Here is a 19306-nt window from a genome sequence, read left to right as displayed (position 1 = left end):
GAAGTTGAAGCCTTACATCTGGGGGAGACACTTCATTCTGTGTACAGACCACTCACCTCTGATGTGGTTAAAGACTATGAAGGCCCAAAACAGCAAGCTAATGAGGTGGGCTTTACTTTTACAGGACTATGACTTCGAGGTTAAGGTGGTCAAAGGGACTATGAACTGTGTTGCTGACGCCTTATCTCGACGACCAGACGAAGACAGATGAAGAAAATAGGACTCTTGAAATTAATAAAGGTGGTTAATAAGTTATAAAAATATGTGGTTAATGTGATATTGTTCTATATATATGTAAGCAGTTGATTTAATATGTGTTAAGTATATTTTGAGTAATATGGTTATGTAAAAGTGTGCTTGATATGATAATGGTAAGTGTTGATATGTGGGGAAATGTATTGTTTTAATGTTGTTTCCAGTTGTTTTGGGTGAAAAGCACCTTAGCTTTCCCCCACAAAACAACTTTTAAAGGGGGGAGGTATTGTTACAGACAGCTATGACATCACCTGCCCGTCACTGCTGAAGCTATGTGTTATCTACCAATGGCGTGACGGAGGGTGGGACTTAAGGGGTGGAGTTGTTGTATATAAGGGGAGTGAATGGTGTGAGAGTGTTAGATAGGGCTCTGAGATAGGGCAGATAGGGCTCTGAGATAGGGTTTGGAGATAGGGCTTACAGATAGGGGTTTAGATTTAGGGACGGTTAGGGTTGGAGATATTGTAAGATAAGATCTGTGCTATATAGTGAGAGTCTGTGAGAGTGTGTGTGTGATTGTTATATTATAGTGATTGATTTATTATTTACATACAAGTGATTTACCATTCCTTTTTGTTGTATACAATAAACCTTATTTTTATTTTTAAATCATACTTTGGCCTGAAGCTTCATTTGAGGGAATGGTTGGTGGCAGTGGTACAGAAGAGTGATTGAGTGTGACGTAATAGCCCCTTTGTGAGGTATAAGGAGGCTGTTACAATCCCCTTCATTGAATCTGAAGAAATTGCCCATGGAGAAGACTAAGGTAAGAATACACACATACTGCAAGCAGACAAACTTTATTGGCCTAAATTTAAACTAGTTGAAGAATGTGTACAACACCAAAGCCATCTTCAGGCTGTAAACAGATGAGCAGAACACCCAGAGATGTATGTGCTTTTACACAGGAGCAACGTAAGAGGCCGAAAAGAGAGAGAGAAAAGAAAGGAATGGTTGTTTTTAAAACAGGCATCTACTCAAAGCAGCTGAGCCAATGAAATCACTAGGCAATATCTTAACATAGTGATGGCGATAGCGCAATTAACTGAAACATGTTCTTTGCCAGCTAAGAACATGAACCACATGGGTGAAAAAAAGCAGTATTTCACTTATAAATCTTTTTAAAACTAAATAACTTAAATACAATGTTTGAACTACATGAAACAATGTTCTTCAGTAAGAAATCTGACCTAACCAGAACTGTAAAGAAAGGACTGTAAATAAGAACTCCCCAGCCATGCTGAGAGTGGTACTGACAGATGGCACACAATTTTTGTCTTTTTCTTAAAACCTGTTTTAATAAAGGTAATGTGGGAGGAAGGGAGAGGGAGAATGGATTGTAAACATCTTACCATACTGTGCTTATATTTCAACATGTTTATATTCTGCCTTGACACAAAAGGGTAGCCAATGCCAATTTGTCACCACAGGTGCCAACCAGTGTTCCATTTAGGTCACGTTTTTCTCCTACCTCTTCAATTAGTTCACTCAGTATTCTATTTCTGAAGATACAGGACTATGGTAGTTTAGATCAACTTTTTTATGGGCATTAGAAAACATGTACATTGTGATTTTAGTTAAATAAATGCATTCTAATTTAATTTAAACTGACTTTTCTTGGCAATTTAAATAGCCTTGTTTTGAATTAATACACTTGTCAACCTGGCACATAGATATAAATTATGGGCTAGGCTCACAAACGGCTTGCAACAACTTAACATTACCCTGTTTCAAAGATGGTATAGGAACACATAAGCAAATTATGGCTGTCAATGACAGCCAGCTGTTAGAGGTGAGAAGGTTTTTTGAACTGCAGCCTAAAATGTAGGGCAAAAAGTCTGATAAGATTATGTTAAATATTTAACTTTAGGCAGCACAGCTTGCTTATCTAGCTCCTATTTAAATACTTTCCCCATTTCAAGACCATATGTAATTGTAAGGTTTTAAGTGGAAATATTTGAGGCCACTCTCTTCCCACATGCAGAGAAACAAACTGACAGTGTGCATTATTAGTCATTCAAAACCAGCTTTAAAAAGCATTACACAAATAAGTAATGTTGTAAAGAGTTAGTTCCAGAAGTCCACTCCCGTGTTTCAACCATCCTTTCAAGAATATCCCACATATTTTCATCAACTCAATTTTTTTTTAAAAAAGCCTTTTATTCAAGTGCCTAAGAGTTTTGCTACAACATCTCAGCTGTGCTCCTATTTTTCATTTCTAATTCTCAGGTCATCCAGCCTGCCTCAAATTAAGCATCAGTTTGACAATTATCATACGGCTTTATGCATTAACCCAGAAATGAGGGAAGGCAAAACTGTTTCCACAAAAAGGTGCCTCTTCCTATAGATGCCCATGGTAATTATCCCATTACTAGTCCCAATTAGAGTAGTCCAAGTGACTCAATGAATTTACTTTCTGAAAACATACCTCTGTTTTAAAGGAACTGCAGCCAGGAATTTTGTTCCAGTACAGTTCATTAAAACCATAACATGGAGTCAATTTAGAAATCTTTGCAGAACACTGGAGAGTCAGTATAATGACCATTGTAAGCGGCAAAAATAGACACAATCAATGTACTTCTCATGTATCTAAAGGTTTAAAGAACCAATGTTTGAGTCAACAGCTACTGAACACATTATGTAACATTAATACTAGCATTATGCACAGAACATTTATGTATTATATGAAAAAAATAGTTCTAGTTCTGGCAATATTTTAATTCCTCAGATCTTGTTATAAAATGTACCAATACACTCCTATTCCAACGTAGGTCAAGATAACAAATAATACACATTTATCAAGCTTTATGCAAGCTATTCTGAAAACATGTCCCTTGTGTATGCAGAGATAACATTTTTGGTGTATAGTTAATCCAGTTTCACTTCTCCTTTTAGGTGCCTTTTCATGCGTGAGTAGGGGCTGATAGTGTCATCCATCACAAAGTCATAAAGCACTTTTATCCAGGAGTTATACTGTGGAAGATGGTCATAGTATTCAGGGGCCATTTTCTTCAGCTACAAAGAAAAGAATATATAAATATATTAAAACCCAGTACTCCATCTCGCATAAATTTAAATACAAATACTGTAGTACACGGAATATATATGTATATATGTACAGTCAACATTCCCTCTAATTTTCAGCCTCACTGGGTGGGGCTCTGCCCCTCACACGTGACTTTGCCAGAGTACACAATCCCACCGCGTGTCCAGGTGCAACCAGAACCAAAGGTGCTGAAAACAATCACTGTCACTGTGCAGAGGGGGTGGAAGGCCACACGGAGAGGGCAGAATCATGTTTGTATGCAGGCACACACCTTAGAGGGAACCTTGTGTACAATATATTAACTGGATCGTTCCACATCAAATCTGTAAGAGGTAAATGAGCATTGGACCATTTTCAATATCTAAAACAATATGTTTTAAAAACCAGCCATATATGATTATTTGCCATGTCACAATGACAAATCTAGATTTAATGCTTACAACCAGCAAAGAAAGCTGCTGATATTAATATGTCCTACACAGGAACCAACTAAGAATTGTTTGGCAGAGTGGAATAACACACATCTTTCAAAACTATGTCTTATATGTCAGAATGCTGGGTGGAGGCAAGTACTTGCCAGAAGTACACACGCTGCATTCCTATACTATAAAGTATAGTTGAGATCTTCTTTGCCTCTCTCGGCATGACAACCCATAAGAGCAAGACCTGTGAGAACCACATGGCACAGGCTGCAGTTTTATGGGAAAGATGTTCCGCCATGTAGCAGGATCCCAAACCATTAAGGGATTTATAGGTTCAGACCAAAACCTTGAACGGGGCCAGGAACAGACCAGGAAGCTAATGCAGATGAGCCCAGTACTGGGGAGGTGTGCTCAAACTTATTCATGCTTGAAACCAGCCTAGCCACCACATTCTGCACCACCTGTAGTTTTCAAGTCAGCTTCAAGGGCAGCCCCACATAGAGACTCAATCTTTGAGATCACCAGTGCAGGCACCCATCTTCCAGGTAGGAGCGTAACTGGGCAATCAGCGTAGATTGATTAAAGGCTAACCTAGCCATAGTCAAATACAGTATTTGGTGTTAACAGGAGAGAGCCAGATCTAGGAACAGCTCCAGGTTATTCACTCAGTTCTTAAGAGGAAAGATAAATATATCCACCTTAAGGAGACAACCCATTAACCTATCCAGAAGACGGATCTCCATGTTAATCTGGGTTCAATTTCAACCTATTAGCCCCTTTCTAATCCAAAATTGTGGCCAAACATGGCTTCAAGACCTGGACAGCATTCTTTGCAGAAAATATGAAAGAGATACAGTAGTGTGTCATCAGTGCATCATCAGGGCACTCCAAATCTCTAGATGATCTCTCTCAGCAGCCTTACATATATGTTAAAGAATATTGGGGAAATCTATGACCCCTGGGGCAACCGACAGCTGAGGGTCCAAGGGGACCTCAATTTCTCCCAAAGCTGAACTCTCTAGAGATAGGATCAGGACCAGCTAAGTGCCAGCTGTCCAATCCCAATCCCAACAGCCTAATCAGGAAAGTATCATGGTCAACAGTATCAAAATATTCCACCACCTCTCTTAACAGTGTGCCCAGTGCTGCCTTGGAGCCATGGTGTGGCCTGAACTCAGACTGACATTAATCCAACCAATCCTCCTCCTCAAGGAAAGCTTGGAGCTGATTCGCCACCATCCAGTTACTTTGGTCATAAAGGGGATATTTGCAATGGGCCATTTAATTTAGTTGTTTAAATCATCACTAAATTTGATTAGTTTAGGATGGGCTCCCTGTTTCACATAGGAGGGCATACTTCCTTCCCTCAAAGGCACTTTTACCATGTTTTTGGCCCAGTCCACTGTGATTTTGATTGATTTTTGTTCATCTATGTTGTAAACCACCCAGAGTGTCCTTCGGCCACATGGGTGGTATATAAATTGATTGATTGAATTAATTCATTAATATAATCCCATTGGCAGCTTTCAGTAACCAGGATGGGCAAAGATTGAGTACTGAGGCGGGAGGGTTGCAGTGCACAAGCACTCTGGCAATGTCACAAGCTGAAACTGAACCAAACAGATGGGAGAAGGCCAATGTACTACAAACCTCAATTTGATCTGCTGCACTGCCAAAGAAGTCCTGGTCACGTTGAAGGGCCTCAGTTTAGGGCCACAAACTAATCACAGGTGAGACCCCCCAAGTTAGCCAATCAGGGTCAGTGAAGCCATGGACCACATGAAAGAGCTCTGCTTGTTGATTCATTGCCTCACTGATAAATCTTGATATTAAATGCATTTCTTCCCAATTTAACAGTGTTGGCATAGCTCTTGGTCAGTTTCTTTACTGCAGCTAAATTATAATCTGACGCATCCTTCCTCCATCTGCTCTCTAGGTATTTCCCAGCTAACTCCGTAAACCAGAAGAAGGGCTGGGCTCTGAAGCAGAGAGGGTATTGGGAAGCAATTCTGTTCTATACTTCTTTGTTTTTATTTATTTATTTATTTATTTTATTAGATTTCTACCCCACCCCCTAGACAGTGTCTACTCCGGGCAGCTTACAAATATCAAAAAATCATGAAATATGGGCAGCAGCAGATGTCAATCCCATCAACCAAACATCTATGTGTGATAATCTGTGCCACTGTGTAGGATTTGAGTGGAGTAGGTCATGGCAGCATAAAGAATAGAACCCAAGCTATTCACTTCACCCCAGTTTTACACATGCTGATTGCTTTTATTTTTGCAGCATTTTGCCTTTTTCTTTTTTCATGGTATGCATGCACCTGTGTACCAGAAAAGGATGAGTGGCAACATGACATACAAAGCAACTATCAGGCACTCTGTCCACAGAGACAGCAAAACTCTTAACCAAAGATATTTCTTCCCCCTTCAACAAACATTTTTGTTGAGAAATCTGATTAATTTGACTAACTGCATGGTTTCCCATGGTGGCAAAAGAAGGAAAGAGTGGAGGAAGGAGACTGATGAGAACTTTACCTGCACAATACAGGCAGCTTTAATTTGATGTTTTATGCTCAAGTCATTTGAGCATAAAAGAACCCCAAGAATATTTTAGTCCAGAACCAAGAGAATGTACCAAAGGTAATAAGATTTGTACCAAAGGTAATAAGATTTTTCAGCTCTCTCCCTCTCATAGCAGAGAGCCCCCCTCTCAGAAGGAAATGTCTAGCTTCAAATATTCCTTTGGAAACTTCTGTCTATCTGTTCCTCTTCAGAGCTCCAACCTCAAGAGGGAGAAGGTAGCATGCCAGAACTGGGCCAATGGACATGCTACAAGAGGCTGTAAATACACACAGCTCTATTGGCCTCTAGATCCATTCCCAAATCACCTCCTGCTCCACACCAGTCCTACAGCTGGAATAGCTCAATCTCTTCCCAATGATATAAATTGAATGAAATTTTATTCTGCTCTCTTTCCTGCCCAGCAAGCTGACTGTAGAGCCTTTGGGTTCCTCAAAGGCATCAAAATTCAAAATTTTTACAGGACATAATACTTTGTCTATAGTTCAACAATATACTACAGGTCTGAAGTACTATCATCTTCAGCATGAACCAAGATTAAATCTGGGATATTACTGTTCTTCTCACTATTTTGCATGCTTTAACCATGCATAGAATTAGACAGTGCATCACTTTAATTATCTTCACAACTACAGAAATGCACCTTCTCCCCCACCCCCCAGATCTGCAAATCACAGCACAGAGGCTGAATAGCATCAGCAGTCTATGTGACTATAAGAGATTGTTCACTCTAGGTAAGCAAACAAACAGCTAAACACAAAGGCCAAGTTACTTGTATTCTTCTGTACTTACCAATGGAAGACTTGTTCCAGGAACATTAGGGAAGTCATGGTGTTCATTGTGATAGCCAACATTGAATGTAAGCTTATTAAGTGGTCCATAGTAGGAATATGTTTCATGCCCTTTCAAAAACATATAATGTTCAGCTATGAAATGTCCTGAAATAGGATGCAGGCCCAATCCAAGTATTGCTCCTGCTATCAAATACAAAAGAGACTTTACTCCCAGGAAGTAGTATACTATAACATCAAAGAGAAGCTGAATTGACAAATTGATGATTTCAAGTCGAGAGATTGGTTTTGGATTAATACAGAGAGGTCGAATGGCATAAAACAAAGGCTGAAGAATAATCCAAATTAACTTTCGAAAACGGGTGCAGAAAAACCATCCTTCAAAGTTGGTAGGAATGTCTACATCAATTCCATCACCACCAAGATAACGATGATGGTCCATGTGGTATCTCTTGAAGGATACTGAGTATGGGAGGCCAAGTGGGAGATTGGCAAATATTCCAAACCATCGATTCCATGAAGCTTTACAATTGCCAAATGCACTGTTGTGCGCAATCTCATGAATAGCCAGAGTCATGGAATGGTCAAGACAACTTCCAAACACATAAGACCAAAACATAACCCACTTCCAGTCCAAATCTTTAACTAGATACATAGCAACCAGCTGTGCAAACACCATCAGTAAAACTAACCAGATCACATTGTAATCTGGTTTCATCAAGGTTTTTATCTCTGGATGTCTGCCTGTTAAGAAAAAAAGAAAGAAAAAAGGAAAATTATTACCAATTGATAGTTCTTCAGAATTCCTATTGTAACTTTGTCATATTTCAGTTCTGCTTCCTACAGAAGATCGTACATATGTTAGAAGGTTATGTTAAATATTAGATGCCTTAGTACAGCACTACAGACTAATGTAAAAGCAACAGGAATGTGGTACAGAACAACTATATATAGGCCATTTATGTTATTAATACCATGGATCTGTCCACAGATCTGGACTAAGAAATACAGCTGAATATTATCCCCACACCACCCTCTAAAATATGGCTTCTGCTTTCATTACAACAACCTGCAGTCCTCTTGATGACATTGAATTCCCCCAAATCCCATCAGCCTCAGGCAGCTTTAGATGATAAGCACAATTTGACTTTAGTGTTATGCTATTGCTTTTTCATCACTATATAATTTGCTCTGAACAAGAAAAGTACTGAATAAACAAACTGCTATCAGAATGCCAACTCCCAGACCTAACTTTTGCTCTACATCAACACTATTAACTGCAGCAGGCCTAGGACGTGGTGGAGGGAGCACCAACCTGAAGGTGAATTGCTGAGGATTTTAATCTTGTTATAACCTTTAGTATTCCTAACATCTCTTTGACTGAAATCCTGCTGACAGAGCATGAGGATGACATCATTAACTCCAATCATTTCAGGACCATTAAAAAATTACTATTGCCCTGCCTTCCCTCATGTTTTCAAGATTCCTGGGGATCCCTTTCATCCTGAAAGAAGCTTTGGGAGCTGTAGATCAGGACGGGGAACCATTACCTGGAAAATCACTGCCATCAGTCCCCAGAGATCCCTGAAAGCCTGGGGGAAACTCTAGGAAGTTTTTTATTGCCCCAAAATGGGTTTGGCACGGCTGTGGCTGATGCACTGCACAACTCAACAAGATTTCAGTCTCTGGATACTAGTAAGACTCTATCATTACATAAGGAAGATGGGCCCAGAGATTACTTTTTTTAGAGTAAAAAGTACATGAAAAAATCCATTTTTAAAATATACCAAAGAATCAAATCCATACAATAGAATAAAGTAAAGATTAGGTCTGCGATTCAGCTAAACATCAAGTTTTGTGCTTCTAGATTTTTACTTTGCAAAAAGAAAAAGAAAGGAGGGGGGAAGAGAGTTAATCAAAATAGAATCACTAAAACAATCACAGTGCCAAAATATTATTTATATAACATTCATGAAGCAATTGAAGTGCATATAAATAACAGAGCTATATTACGAAATTCAACTGATTGTGAACCAGAAGTGCAAACTGAAACCACAGATATTACCTGTGAATAATGCAGAAAGACTATTCCTATAATGAAAATAAAACACCCCAATGCATGACTCTTAAATTAAGCAATTAACTGATCAACAGCAGATGAGAAGCATTGTAAAGGGTAACAGGATGCAATGTTTCAGTAACTACCAAGTAGGAACAAAAGGATTATTACAGCATTCAGCGCAGAGAAACAGAAAAGAAAAAAAGAAAAAAAGAAAAATCAAGAAATAATAAAAAAATGAAAGGGAAATTTAAACCAAGCTTAGGGATAGTGAAATATCAACATCGGAATATAATCGAGAAATATAAAAAAGAAAAAATGAAAGTAACATACTGAAGCACTATACAAACAGCTGGAAGAATAGCAGACATCTTCGAATAAGAATCCTGTAATGAAGACCCCCCCATTTTAGAAAATGAAGTGAAGCTATTCTTGTCAAAGGACTTGGAAAAAAATAAATCACCAGAAATAGATGGGATACCAACAGAACTATTTCAAACTGAGACTCAATCTATCAAAAGACTATGCCAGCAAATGTGAAAAACAAAACAATAGCCCACAATGTTCAATATATGTTCCAATTCCAAAGAAAGAAGATCCCAAATATTGCAGGAACTATAGCACCACTGCATTAATTTCCAAAGCAAGGAAACTGATGCTCAAGATTTTACAACAAAGATTTTTGCTACATATGGACTGAGACTAGCTAAATGTTCAAGTTGGAAAAGGAAGAGACACTAAAGACCATATTGCAAATATAAATAGGCTATCAGAGCATGCCACAGAATTTCAGGGGGGAAATCACTCTGTGCTTTTTTTGTTGTTTAGTCATTAAGTCATGTCCGACTCTTCGTGACTCCATGGACCAGAGTACGCCAGGCCCTCCTGTCTTCTGCTGCCTCCCAGAGTTTGGTCAAATTCAGCAAAACATTTGGTTCTGTGGGTAATGAAAAGCTATGAACCATTCTAAAAGAAGTAAGCATGCCACAACTTTTGACTGTTCTAATGCATAATCTATAGACAAAAAGCTAATTAGAGCCAGATAATGGAGAGACAGAAGGGTTTCCCACTGGCAAAGCTGTTACTGAAGGGTACTTTTTATCTCTGTGCAATACATATTATATAAAAAACCTGCATTAAGTTCAAATAGAGGAATAAAAATTTATTCAGATAAAAGGATGAAAATTGCTGAAAGAAACATCAGTAACTTAAGATATGCACAGAACAGTCCAGCAGTGGCAGAACAACATCTTGAAACAAATGAGAAAAGTTAAGAAAGTACAAAAGTATGAGTACAGTTGAAGACAAAAATAATGACTACAGAAGAACTGCACTTTAATGCTATGAAAAATCAAAATATTTAGAAGATCTTCTACATCTTGCTTCAATCATAAACCCAAACAGAAACTGCAACTAAAAATTCAGAAGGACTAATGATTGGAAGGAGAGCTATAAAAGAACTAGATGAGTTCTGCAGACCATGTGAAACTATGAAAATTGGGCACTAAAGAAAGCTGATCAGTAAAAAAAATTCATCTAAAATGTGGAGAAAGTTGTATGGATACTATGAATCGCAAGATACACAAATGAGTGGGGCAGCACATGATTATTAAATCAAATCAAATTTGAACTCTCTCCATGAAACAAGGATACTGTACATTGGTTGTATCATGAGAAGGCAGCCTCTTCCTAATAAAGACTCTTTCGCATCTTTCAAGAAACTAGGATGGAGCCAATCCTAGTTCTCGGGTAAATGCAAAGAGATTTCCAGTAACAAGGTGCAAAAGTAAAGAACAGCTCCTCTGTGACAACTTGTCAATATAAGTTTTAACTTGATCAATAATTTTCCAGGATGCACAGCTCCAAAGAGCGTCTGGGATATCCAGTTCCTAGAAGTGAATCCCAATACCCATCAAATGAGGTAATGGAATATGCTGGTAAACCCAAAATTATTTCTTTCAACCCTTAACCTATCTTTGAATGTTTTTTATGACTTTGTGCTGTTATAATATTGACAGCAACAATGAACTCTTCGTTAACAGGGTTATTAAACATTCGCTTGTCTCCCCTCCTGGGCTTGTCTGATAATGGCTGTAAAACATCCAAACCTGAAGTTAAAATGCCAGACTGGACTACAACAGACGACTAACAGTCCAAAGGCCGTGTGAGAATAAATGTACTGGTTATTTTGTCAAGGACACTCGGATTTGTGGGTCGCCATGAGAAAAAAGGTTGGAAACCCTCTGTTCTAGGGGTCCTTCTGAGTTTGTCTGGGGCCAAAGCTAGCCCCCCCAGCCCCAGCCCGCCCACCTTAAGGTTGTTTCTTAAGAGTCTACCACAGAAGCCCAACGCACAAGAAAAGTCCGCTGGAGACAAGTTTAAACGTGTGGGAACTAATTGTCTGGGACTTCAGCCCAGAGGTTAGTTAATAGCACGATTTCAAAGTTCGCTGGCCCAAACTCCGGGCAAAACCCTCCTCAATCCTTAGCACGAGGTCACCACGACCGAGCCGTTACGAAGAGGCTCTCCGCAGCTCGGGTGGCGGCACGGACCTGAAACAGGCCGAGGAAGCGGAGGGGGAAGGCGGGAGGCAAGGAACCAGCCACATGTAATAACGGGTCTCCAGCCAAGCCCTTCGCCTGTGACTCATTATTACATCTCCTGATACTTCAGCTCGCCCGCTCTCAACACACGGCCTCCTTCCCCGGCGTCAATGGAGGCTCCAGAAGGCAGCGCCGGCGCCTCCTGAGGAGAAAGCGAGCGGGTCAAGCCGCCCTCCGCCAAGAAGGCAGAGCTGAGGGGGGAGCGTCTCGGAGCGGAGGACGCCGTGAGAGAAAAGGCAGCCTTCCCTCCCCGCCCCACCCTATCGAGCCGCCTTGAGGGAAGGGAGACGCCTGCCAAGGGGATAGCGGTGGCCTCTGCCTTCTTCGCCAAATAAAGGCGGCCGCAGCAGCGAGAGGGAAGGAAACGAAACGGAGGGAGAGTTGAGCGCATGAGGGGCGGAAAGACAATCGGGGGCGGCGGGGAAAAAGCACCGCCGAAGTGCGCACTCACTTAAGATCTCCTTGCGCCGGTCGGCATGCGGCTGGTCCGTGTAAACCCATTCGAAATCCTCTCGAGCCACAGTGTTCCCCATGGCTGAGGGAAGGTCTTCCAGCAGCAGCAGCAGCAGCAGCAGCTCCTCAAGCCTCGGCCTGCTCCAGGCGCCCTCCTCCTCCACCTGGGACGCTACCCCGACTCCGGCTTCGCCTCAGCCTGCGCCGCTACCTCGGCCAAGACAGCTCTTCTCCACAGAGAGGAGGAGCTCCCGCCCGTCGCCCCGCCTCGTCGCCGCCGAGCCATTGGCTGCCGCGGGCCGGGATGTTACGGCAAGAAACTGGCAGCCTGGCTTGGGCGAAGGGAAGGCTTGGCGTGCCGAGGGGGAAAAAAAAGGGGGGGGGAGCGTTCCTTTCCTCTGAGAGGTGGCTCCTTTTTCTTTGAGCTGCTGTTCTCTTCGAAAGGTGTCAGATGTCGCCGTAAATTATTAGCTGGAGTGTATTGTTTTTAAATGGGGCTACTGTTGGGACGTGGACTATGTTACATAATTTATGAATATTAATTCTGAGGGATGAGATCGGGATGAGGCATCATGTCTAACATCAGTGGAGTCTGTCATTTGGCGGTGGGAAGAGAGGAAAGGAAATGAGCTTCCCCAGTTCCTTTCCAGAAAGAAATGGGATGTGGGGGGGGGACACCCTCGGTTTCATCCATCTCGCTGTTTTCCTCGGAGACATCCGCGAGTCTCCCTCCACGCTAGAAGAATGGTTTCACATGTTTCCATCGGCACGTGACGGGTGCGGCTTCCCACATTTCCATTAGCACGCCTTTCTGAAGAGGGCTGGGGCCCATGGTTTTGGCGCGGCAAGCGCGGCTGGCGGGAGGGTTGCTAGCCTCGCCGGTCGTGTGCCCTGAAGGGGGGAAAAGCCGCCGGGCCTGGAGTCTTCTCGCTCCAGCAGCTGCTGCGGTGTGATAACAGATAAAGCGGCGCCAGAGTGAAAGTCATCTTTTTGTGCAGCTCGTGTACGATTTTATGCGTGTTTATGGGTACACAACTCAACAGAAGCCTCAACGGAAGCCAACGGGGTTTCAAGGACGTGTGCACAGCGGAGGACCTTTAGAGGCAAGGGAGCCTTCTCAAAAGGCCTCACTTGGCTGTCGGAGAATAAAGAGCCCGTCTTCCAGCTTTCTGTGTGAAGAAGATTAAGGTGTGGAGTCTCATTTTCCTCCTGCCTGAAAGAGTGACAACAGACTATTGGGGGTGGGTTGCATGAGGGGGTAAAATACATTGGTGGGAGATGAAATTTGTTCTCTGGTAAATTTCTGAAAAAGAGACCATAGTATATCTCATAGAGAGCTAGTGCTTTTTTCTGAGGTAGATCCTGTTAATTTTGGTACAAGAAAAACAGTAGTGTATTGTGCCACCTTGAAGACTGGCAAGTTTTATTTGGCATAAACATTCATGGACCCTGGAACACTTCTTTAGATGCTTCTGAAGAAGATGCAACTGAAAGTGAGCAACAATCAAAAACATAATATCAAATAACTTTTGCTATTCTTTAAGTTATCATAAACCTCCTTACTGTATTTGCTGCAGTGACCTACTGTCATTGTTGAAAATTAGTGGTTTTGATGGAGTTGGAAAAGTTCCCTTCCAGTGTACTCCTGTAACAGAGACATAGATGGACAGGAAAAGAAAAAAGCAGTTGGAGTATGTGATATTTCACTTTTCCTCAACTGCAAAGTTTCAATAATGGACAGGCTTGGTTGTTATTCAGGCTGGGTGGAACTGATTTATCATGCAATTCAAATAAACTGTGTTGAAAATGCTGGGCAAAAATGGGAGTATGTTTGGCTGCAGTCATGGGTTGGGAAGAAAACCACTGAGTTAAATATGTTTATGGAATAACAGGAGAGCAGAGCCAGATTTTTATACTAAATGCTGGGGATAGGTAAGCAGAACATGCCTTCTGAGACAAATAATCACAGTTTATCTTCTGGGAAAGCAGTAGGGCTGAAAATGTCCACAAGTAAGGGAAGGCAAGGATCTTTCACCTTTATGAGATCATATTGGCTGAGTCAGCTTTTAGTGAAGGGGGCTGAAAAGGGTTCCTGAGATGTCTCTCTTCATATCTTCAGGAGTTTTGTACTTTGTCACGTAATGGATTAAACTAAGACCAGTTACCCTACATAATTTGTGAACTGCACTCAGTCCAACAGTCTGCAAGTTTGCAATGAGTCTTGAAGAATTTCTTGGGTTAGAAGTTGCTTCTTTAGCACTCTTAAAAATGCTTTTTCTGCAAGGCACTGTTGACCTTGCTTGTACAAGTTCAAACAGTGCTTCTAGTTTAGAGGTTACTCAACTATGGACTACCAGGTTGCAATGCCTATTTATTAGTATCTAGTATGGTTGTTCCTTGCTGTGGTTATGTGGTGGAATTCTGAGATAAATAATGTGTATTCTAGAACAGGTCAGGAGACAATACATTATAGAAAACATTGGCCATGCCACTTCACAAGATACGATACCACTTCTTTAAAAAAAAAAAAACTAAATGTAAGTATTATTATTCATTTAAAATATTTTATCCCACTTTTCTACCATGCTGGAAATATGAAGATTCCCTGCTCCCAATTTCAACTGAACAAGGACACATCCTGGGGTGGGAGGGAACCTTGGCTCCTTAAGTGGCCGGGCACTTTTGCTTTCAGTTTTATTTTTGCTGGAGACATTCAAAAGAAAGGGATTCAAAATACTGTACAAGCTTCATGACCCCACAGGCAGGCAGGTAATAAAGCAACCCAAGTCTGAGGGTATAAATCAGTGATTCCCAGGCTTGGGTCACCCAGGTGTTCTTGGTCTGGTTCTTGTGCTGGCCAACTGCTGGTGAAGATTTCTGGGAATTGCAGTCCAAGAACACCTGGGGGGACCCTAGATTGGGAAACAGCACAGCTGGTAGTGAAAGCTGCTGGGAATTCTAGTCCAGAAACACCATTGATTATCTCCTGGGCCCTGCAAAAAGCCGTTGATAAATGGTACTTCAGTGCTAAAACTACCAGGCATGTTCAAGGACACAAGTGCAACCTCTGACAGCAGTGCATTTTCTACTAAGAAGACACAGGTGTGTATGTGATACAATTTATTTTGGGTTTCTATGCATTGTTTGTTGTTTAATCATTAAGTTGTGTCCGACTCTTCATGACCCCATGGACCAGAGTACATCAGGCCCTCCTGTCTTCCACCGGAGTTTGGTCAAATTCATGTTGGTAGCTTCGGTGACACTGTCCAACTATCTTGTCCTCTATTGTCCCCTTCTCCTCTTGCCTTCACACTTTCCCAACATCAAGGTCTTTTCTAGGGAGTCTTCTCTTCTCATGAGATGGCCAAAGTATTGGAGCCTCAGCTTCAGGATCTGTCCTTCCAGTGAGCACTCAAGGTTGATTTCCTTCAAAATGGATAGGTTTGTTCTCTTTGCAGTCCAGGGGACTTTCAAGAGTCTCCTCCAGCACCACACATAGAAATAAAAGTGAACAAGTGCCTAGTTTAAATTTGTTAACATAAATTGCAAGGCTATAGTCTGGTCATGCTGACTGGTGAAATTTTTGACTGACTGGTGAGACATTCTAAAAATTTTCAAGCCCTGTAAATAATCAATTTCATCCAACCTCGGGAGCTGTGAAGCCACAACCCATTCCATACTTTGCCCATGAACGGAATATTAGAGACAGGCTGGTAATTATTCAATACATTGAGATCCAAGGAGGGCTTTTTTAGCAATGCTCTTACTATTGCCTCCTTTAAGCATTCACCACTTTTCCTATCTACTTGGCCAGTTCCTCTCTGGTGCCTTTTATAAGCCAGGAAGGGCAAAAGACCAGCACACATGAGCTAGCCTTTACCTCTCCAAGGGTACATCATGAGAAGGCAAGATTCTCTGGAAAAGACGTGCTGGGAAAGGTTGAAGGCAGCAGGAAAAGAGGGAGGCCAAATAAGAGTTAGACTGACTCCCTAAGGAAACCATAGCCTTGAATTTACATGAGCTGAGCAGGGCTGTTGAGGACAGGACATTTTGGAGATCCCTCATTAATAAGGTTGCCATTAGTCAGTGGCAATGTGACAGCACGTGCCAGCAACAACAGCTTCAGGTACCCAGTGTGTTGCATTGAATAGAGATGGACTAGGACTCAGGAGACCTGTGTTCAAATGCCTGTTCAGCCATGGAAGTTCACTGGGATGGGGGTTAGAACTGATAAAACTATTCCTTAAATATCCCACTTACCTTGAAAGCCCTATTAAAGTCGCTGAAAGTTCCAACATTACAGTGTATATCTGTGAAGATTGCCAGTCATCCAGGTGAGGTTATCTAGAAGTTGAGTCATGGCAATTAGATTTCTTTCTTATTAGGTTGAAACATTTCACTACTCATCCAGGTAGCTTCCTCAGTCTGAGGAGAGTTGGTAGGAGACCCATGATATATCCTCCACATTGGTTTCACTTCCCTTTGGTCTGAATAGATGGACAAAGGATGAGGGGGTGAGTGAAAATCCCACCTCTGCAGTCCTTCTCCACCCATTGTCATGAGTCCTCAACAGTTGTGAACAGTGGTCTTTCTGGTGTGTGTGGTCTTAATCTTTCTGGGGATGGATGAAAGGGCAGCATAAATAGGAGACAGATGGTGTCTAAAGCCTCCACCCCTGTTGAGTGAGAGATTTTCTATATGCACATGTATGGCCTTCCTTGACCCCTCTTTCAAACCACCTATGTTCTCAGTCCAAAGTGAGTACATCTTGGTCATCAAATGAGTGTCCTTTGTCCTTCAAATGAAGGAACACTGTTGATTGTGGTTGTGAGCCATTGCCCCTCCTGTGCTGGGCCATTCTCCTGTTTAGTGGCTTTTTGGTTTCCCCAATGTAGAGCTCCAAACACTCCTCTTTGCATTGGACCGCATATACTACAGTGGTGCCCTGCATGATGATGATAATCTGTTCCGTGAAAATCGCTGTTTAGCGAAATCATGTGAAAACCATTTCCCCATTGGAATGCATTGAAACCCATTTAATGCATTCCAGTGGGGAAAATACCTCGTCATTTTGCGAAGATCTCCCATAGGGCAGCCATTTTGCGAGCGCCAATCGGCTGTTTTAAATCGCTGCCTTGCGAAAAACGGGCCCGAAAACACCCATTTTGTGAAGATCAAGCCGCCAATCAGCTGTTTTAAATCGTCTTCTTGTGAATAAATGGTCCGCGAAGCATGGACCAAATCATCGTCCAGCAAAATTCCCCCATAGGAATCACTGTTTTGCAAAGCAAAATGGTGGTCACAAAACGTCGTCGTCATGTGGATTCATTGTTGTTCCATCGGCTCTGGGTCTCAGACTGTTCCATTGTCCTGGTCAGTCGGGACATTGCTTTGTTAAAGGCCCATTTTGGATATCCACAGGCCTTAAGGGCTGTCTTCAGATGTCAGTCTTCCTCCTCCTCAGCTTCTGTGGAGGTGGGGATGTTTCTTGCTCTGTGGTTTAATGTCCTGATGACCCCTAGTTTGTGTTACAATTGTGATGAGAGTCAAACAACAGCTATTGATCAGTGTTTGTAGGTTTTTTTTCTCTCCAAATGACAGCATATAACACAAATGGCATGTCCATGCAGAGCTATACAGACCAAATTTGTTTGCACCATAGATGAAAGAGCATAATGAGATACGTTCCATCTATTTTAGTTGGATTCAGCCAAACCTACATTTCTGTACTTCAGGAAGGGTAATTATGGTCCTCCGAGATGTTGATAAACTACAATTTCCATCAGATCAAGCAAGGATAACCAATGATAAATGATTTTTGAAGTTGTAGTTCATCAATGTCTAGACAGCCATATTTTCTCACCCCATTATAGTATCTACCAGATACCTTATAAAGTATCTGAAATTATTTAAAATAAAGGTCATCCAATATACAGCTACCACTTTGCTTTCCATTATACCTACTCCATTTCCAGTACCTCTCTTCATTTGCTATATAAATTCTACATTAAAAGAACAAAACCAAAAAAAAAGGGGGGGGACATCCTGGTTGTATGTTTTCACTGTGGACAATTTATTATGCACTGTAAATATTAAAAAATATTTAGCTTTTAAAATTACGGTAGATTTTATTTCTATGTTGAATGTGTTCACATTTCAGTGCCATTTGTTCCGCAATGCTATGACTATTGCTTTAAATCTTTTCCCCAAACAGTGTAAGAAGCTGTGGGGAGAATATTTTTCTCAGATTTGACCCACATCCAATAGTAGTGTTGAAATTTTCTCTAGTGCAGATTAGAGAGAGACATTTTGCCACTCATAGTCTCCAGATAAGAGTAACATACTGTGGTAAAAAGGTGACAGTAAATACGGAGGCTTGGTCACAGAGGCAAGATTGCCATATCATAAATCTCTGGAGGGGGAAAAATAACCTGTAGAACATATTGAATTTACATTAGAAATAAATGTGTTACTATGAATTTCAGATAGGCAATCCATGTAAGATTCAGCTCAAAATGTACAATCCTTAGAAAAACATTCCTCGGGAGCTAAGAATTATGTTAAAAACAAAATTATTTTTATTGAGATTTCACAAATGATTACTGTGATTTTCATATATTCTTTCTCTGCATTTAAAATGTAGTTTTCCTGTTTGTAGGTGAGAATATTATTATTCCTACCACTTAAATATTCTCTTATAACAAGTAAAGCTTGAGAAATACAACAAATGAAATTTTATTTTTTCCTTGTTAAGTGAGGAAGGAGATACGGTACTTTAAATATTGCAATGCCTATTTTCTCTGCAGTGCATTATATATTTTCTGCATCTTCTTATACTGTGCTCTTTTAACTGCACAAGAGTCCAACGGAGCTACAACACATTTCCTTCTCCTTTCCTGTTGTTTTCCGTTTTAAGGAAGTCACCCATTAGAGAACACAATAAACTTTATATAATTTATGTCTTTTTCATCATGCCAGCAGACTTAGGGTATAGCATAGACATTTCTCTTTTTTAAGGAAACATATTATGCTTCTAGTGCAATGTAGAAAAATATGTTTCTGAAAAATTGGCAACAAAAAATATTTTTAGC

General features: G+C 41.1%; 1 protein-coding gene across 1 annotated transcript; it reads right to left on the bottom strand.

Annotated features, from left to right (window-relative positions):
- Positions 1-1039: 1039 nt before the first annotated feature.
- Positions 1040-12441, bottom strand: DEGS1 (delta 4-desaturase, sphingolipid 1). The gene is made up of 3 exons (XM_020786571.3): positions 12214-12441; positions 7102-7844; positions 1040-3270 (listed from the first exon to the last, which is right to left on the bottom strand). The coding sequence occupies exons 1-3, from the start codon at positions 12293-12295 to the stop codon at positions 3124-3126; spliced, it is 972 nt and encodes a 323-aa protein (XP_020642230.2). The 5' UTR covers positions 12296-12441; the 3' UTR covers positions 1040-3123.
- Between the last annotated feature and the right edge of the window lie 6865 nt (positions 12442-19306).

Source organism: Pogona vitticeps, chromosome 1, assembly GCF_051106095.1.
Source record: "Pogona vitticeps strain Pit_001003342236 chromosome 1, PviZW2.1, whole genome shotgun sequence".
Lineage (NCBI taxonomy): Eukaryota > Metazoa > Chordata > Lepidosauria > Squamata > Agamidae > Pogona > Pogona vitticeps.
Note: the sequence above shows the minus strand (reverse complement) of the source record. Positions and strands in the feature narration are given on the sequence as shown.

Coding starts and splice junctions, on each gene's coding strand:
- DEGS1 (XM_020786571.3), bottom strand. CDS start 12,295: ATGGGGAACACTGTGGCTCGAGAGGATTTCGAATGGGTTTACACGGAC. Junction 7,845..12,213: donor CCGGCGCAAGGAGATCTTAA/GTGAGTGCGCAC, acceptor TTTTCTTAACAG/GCAGACATCCAGAGATAAAA. Junction 3,271..7,101: donor CTGGAACAAGTCTTCCATTG/GTAAGTACAGAA, acceptor TTTTCTTTGTAG/CTGAAGAAAATGGCCCCTGA.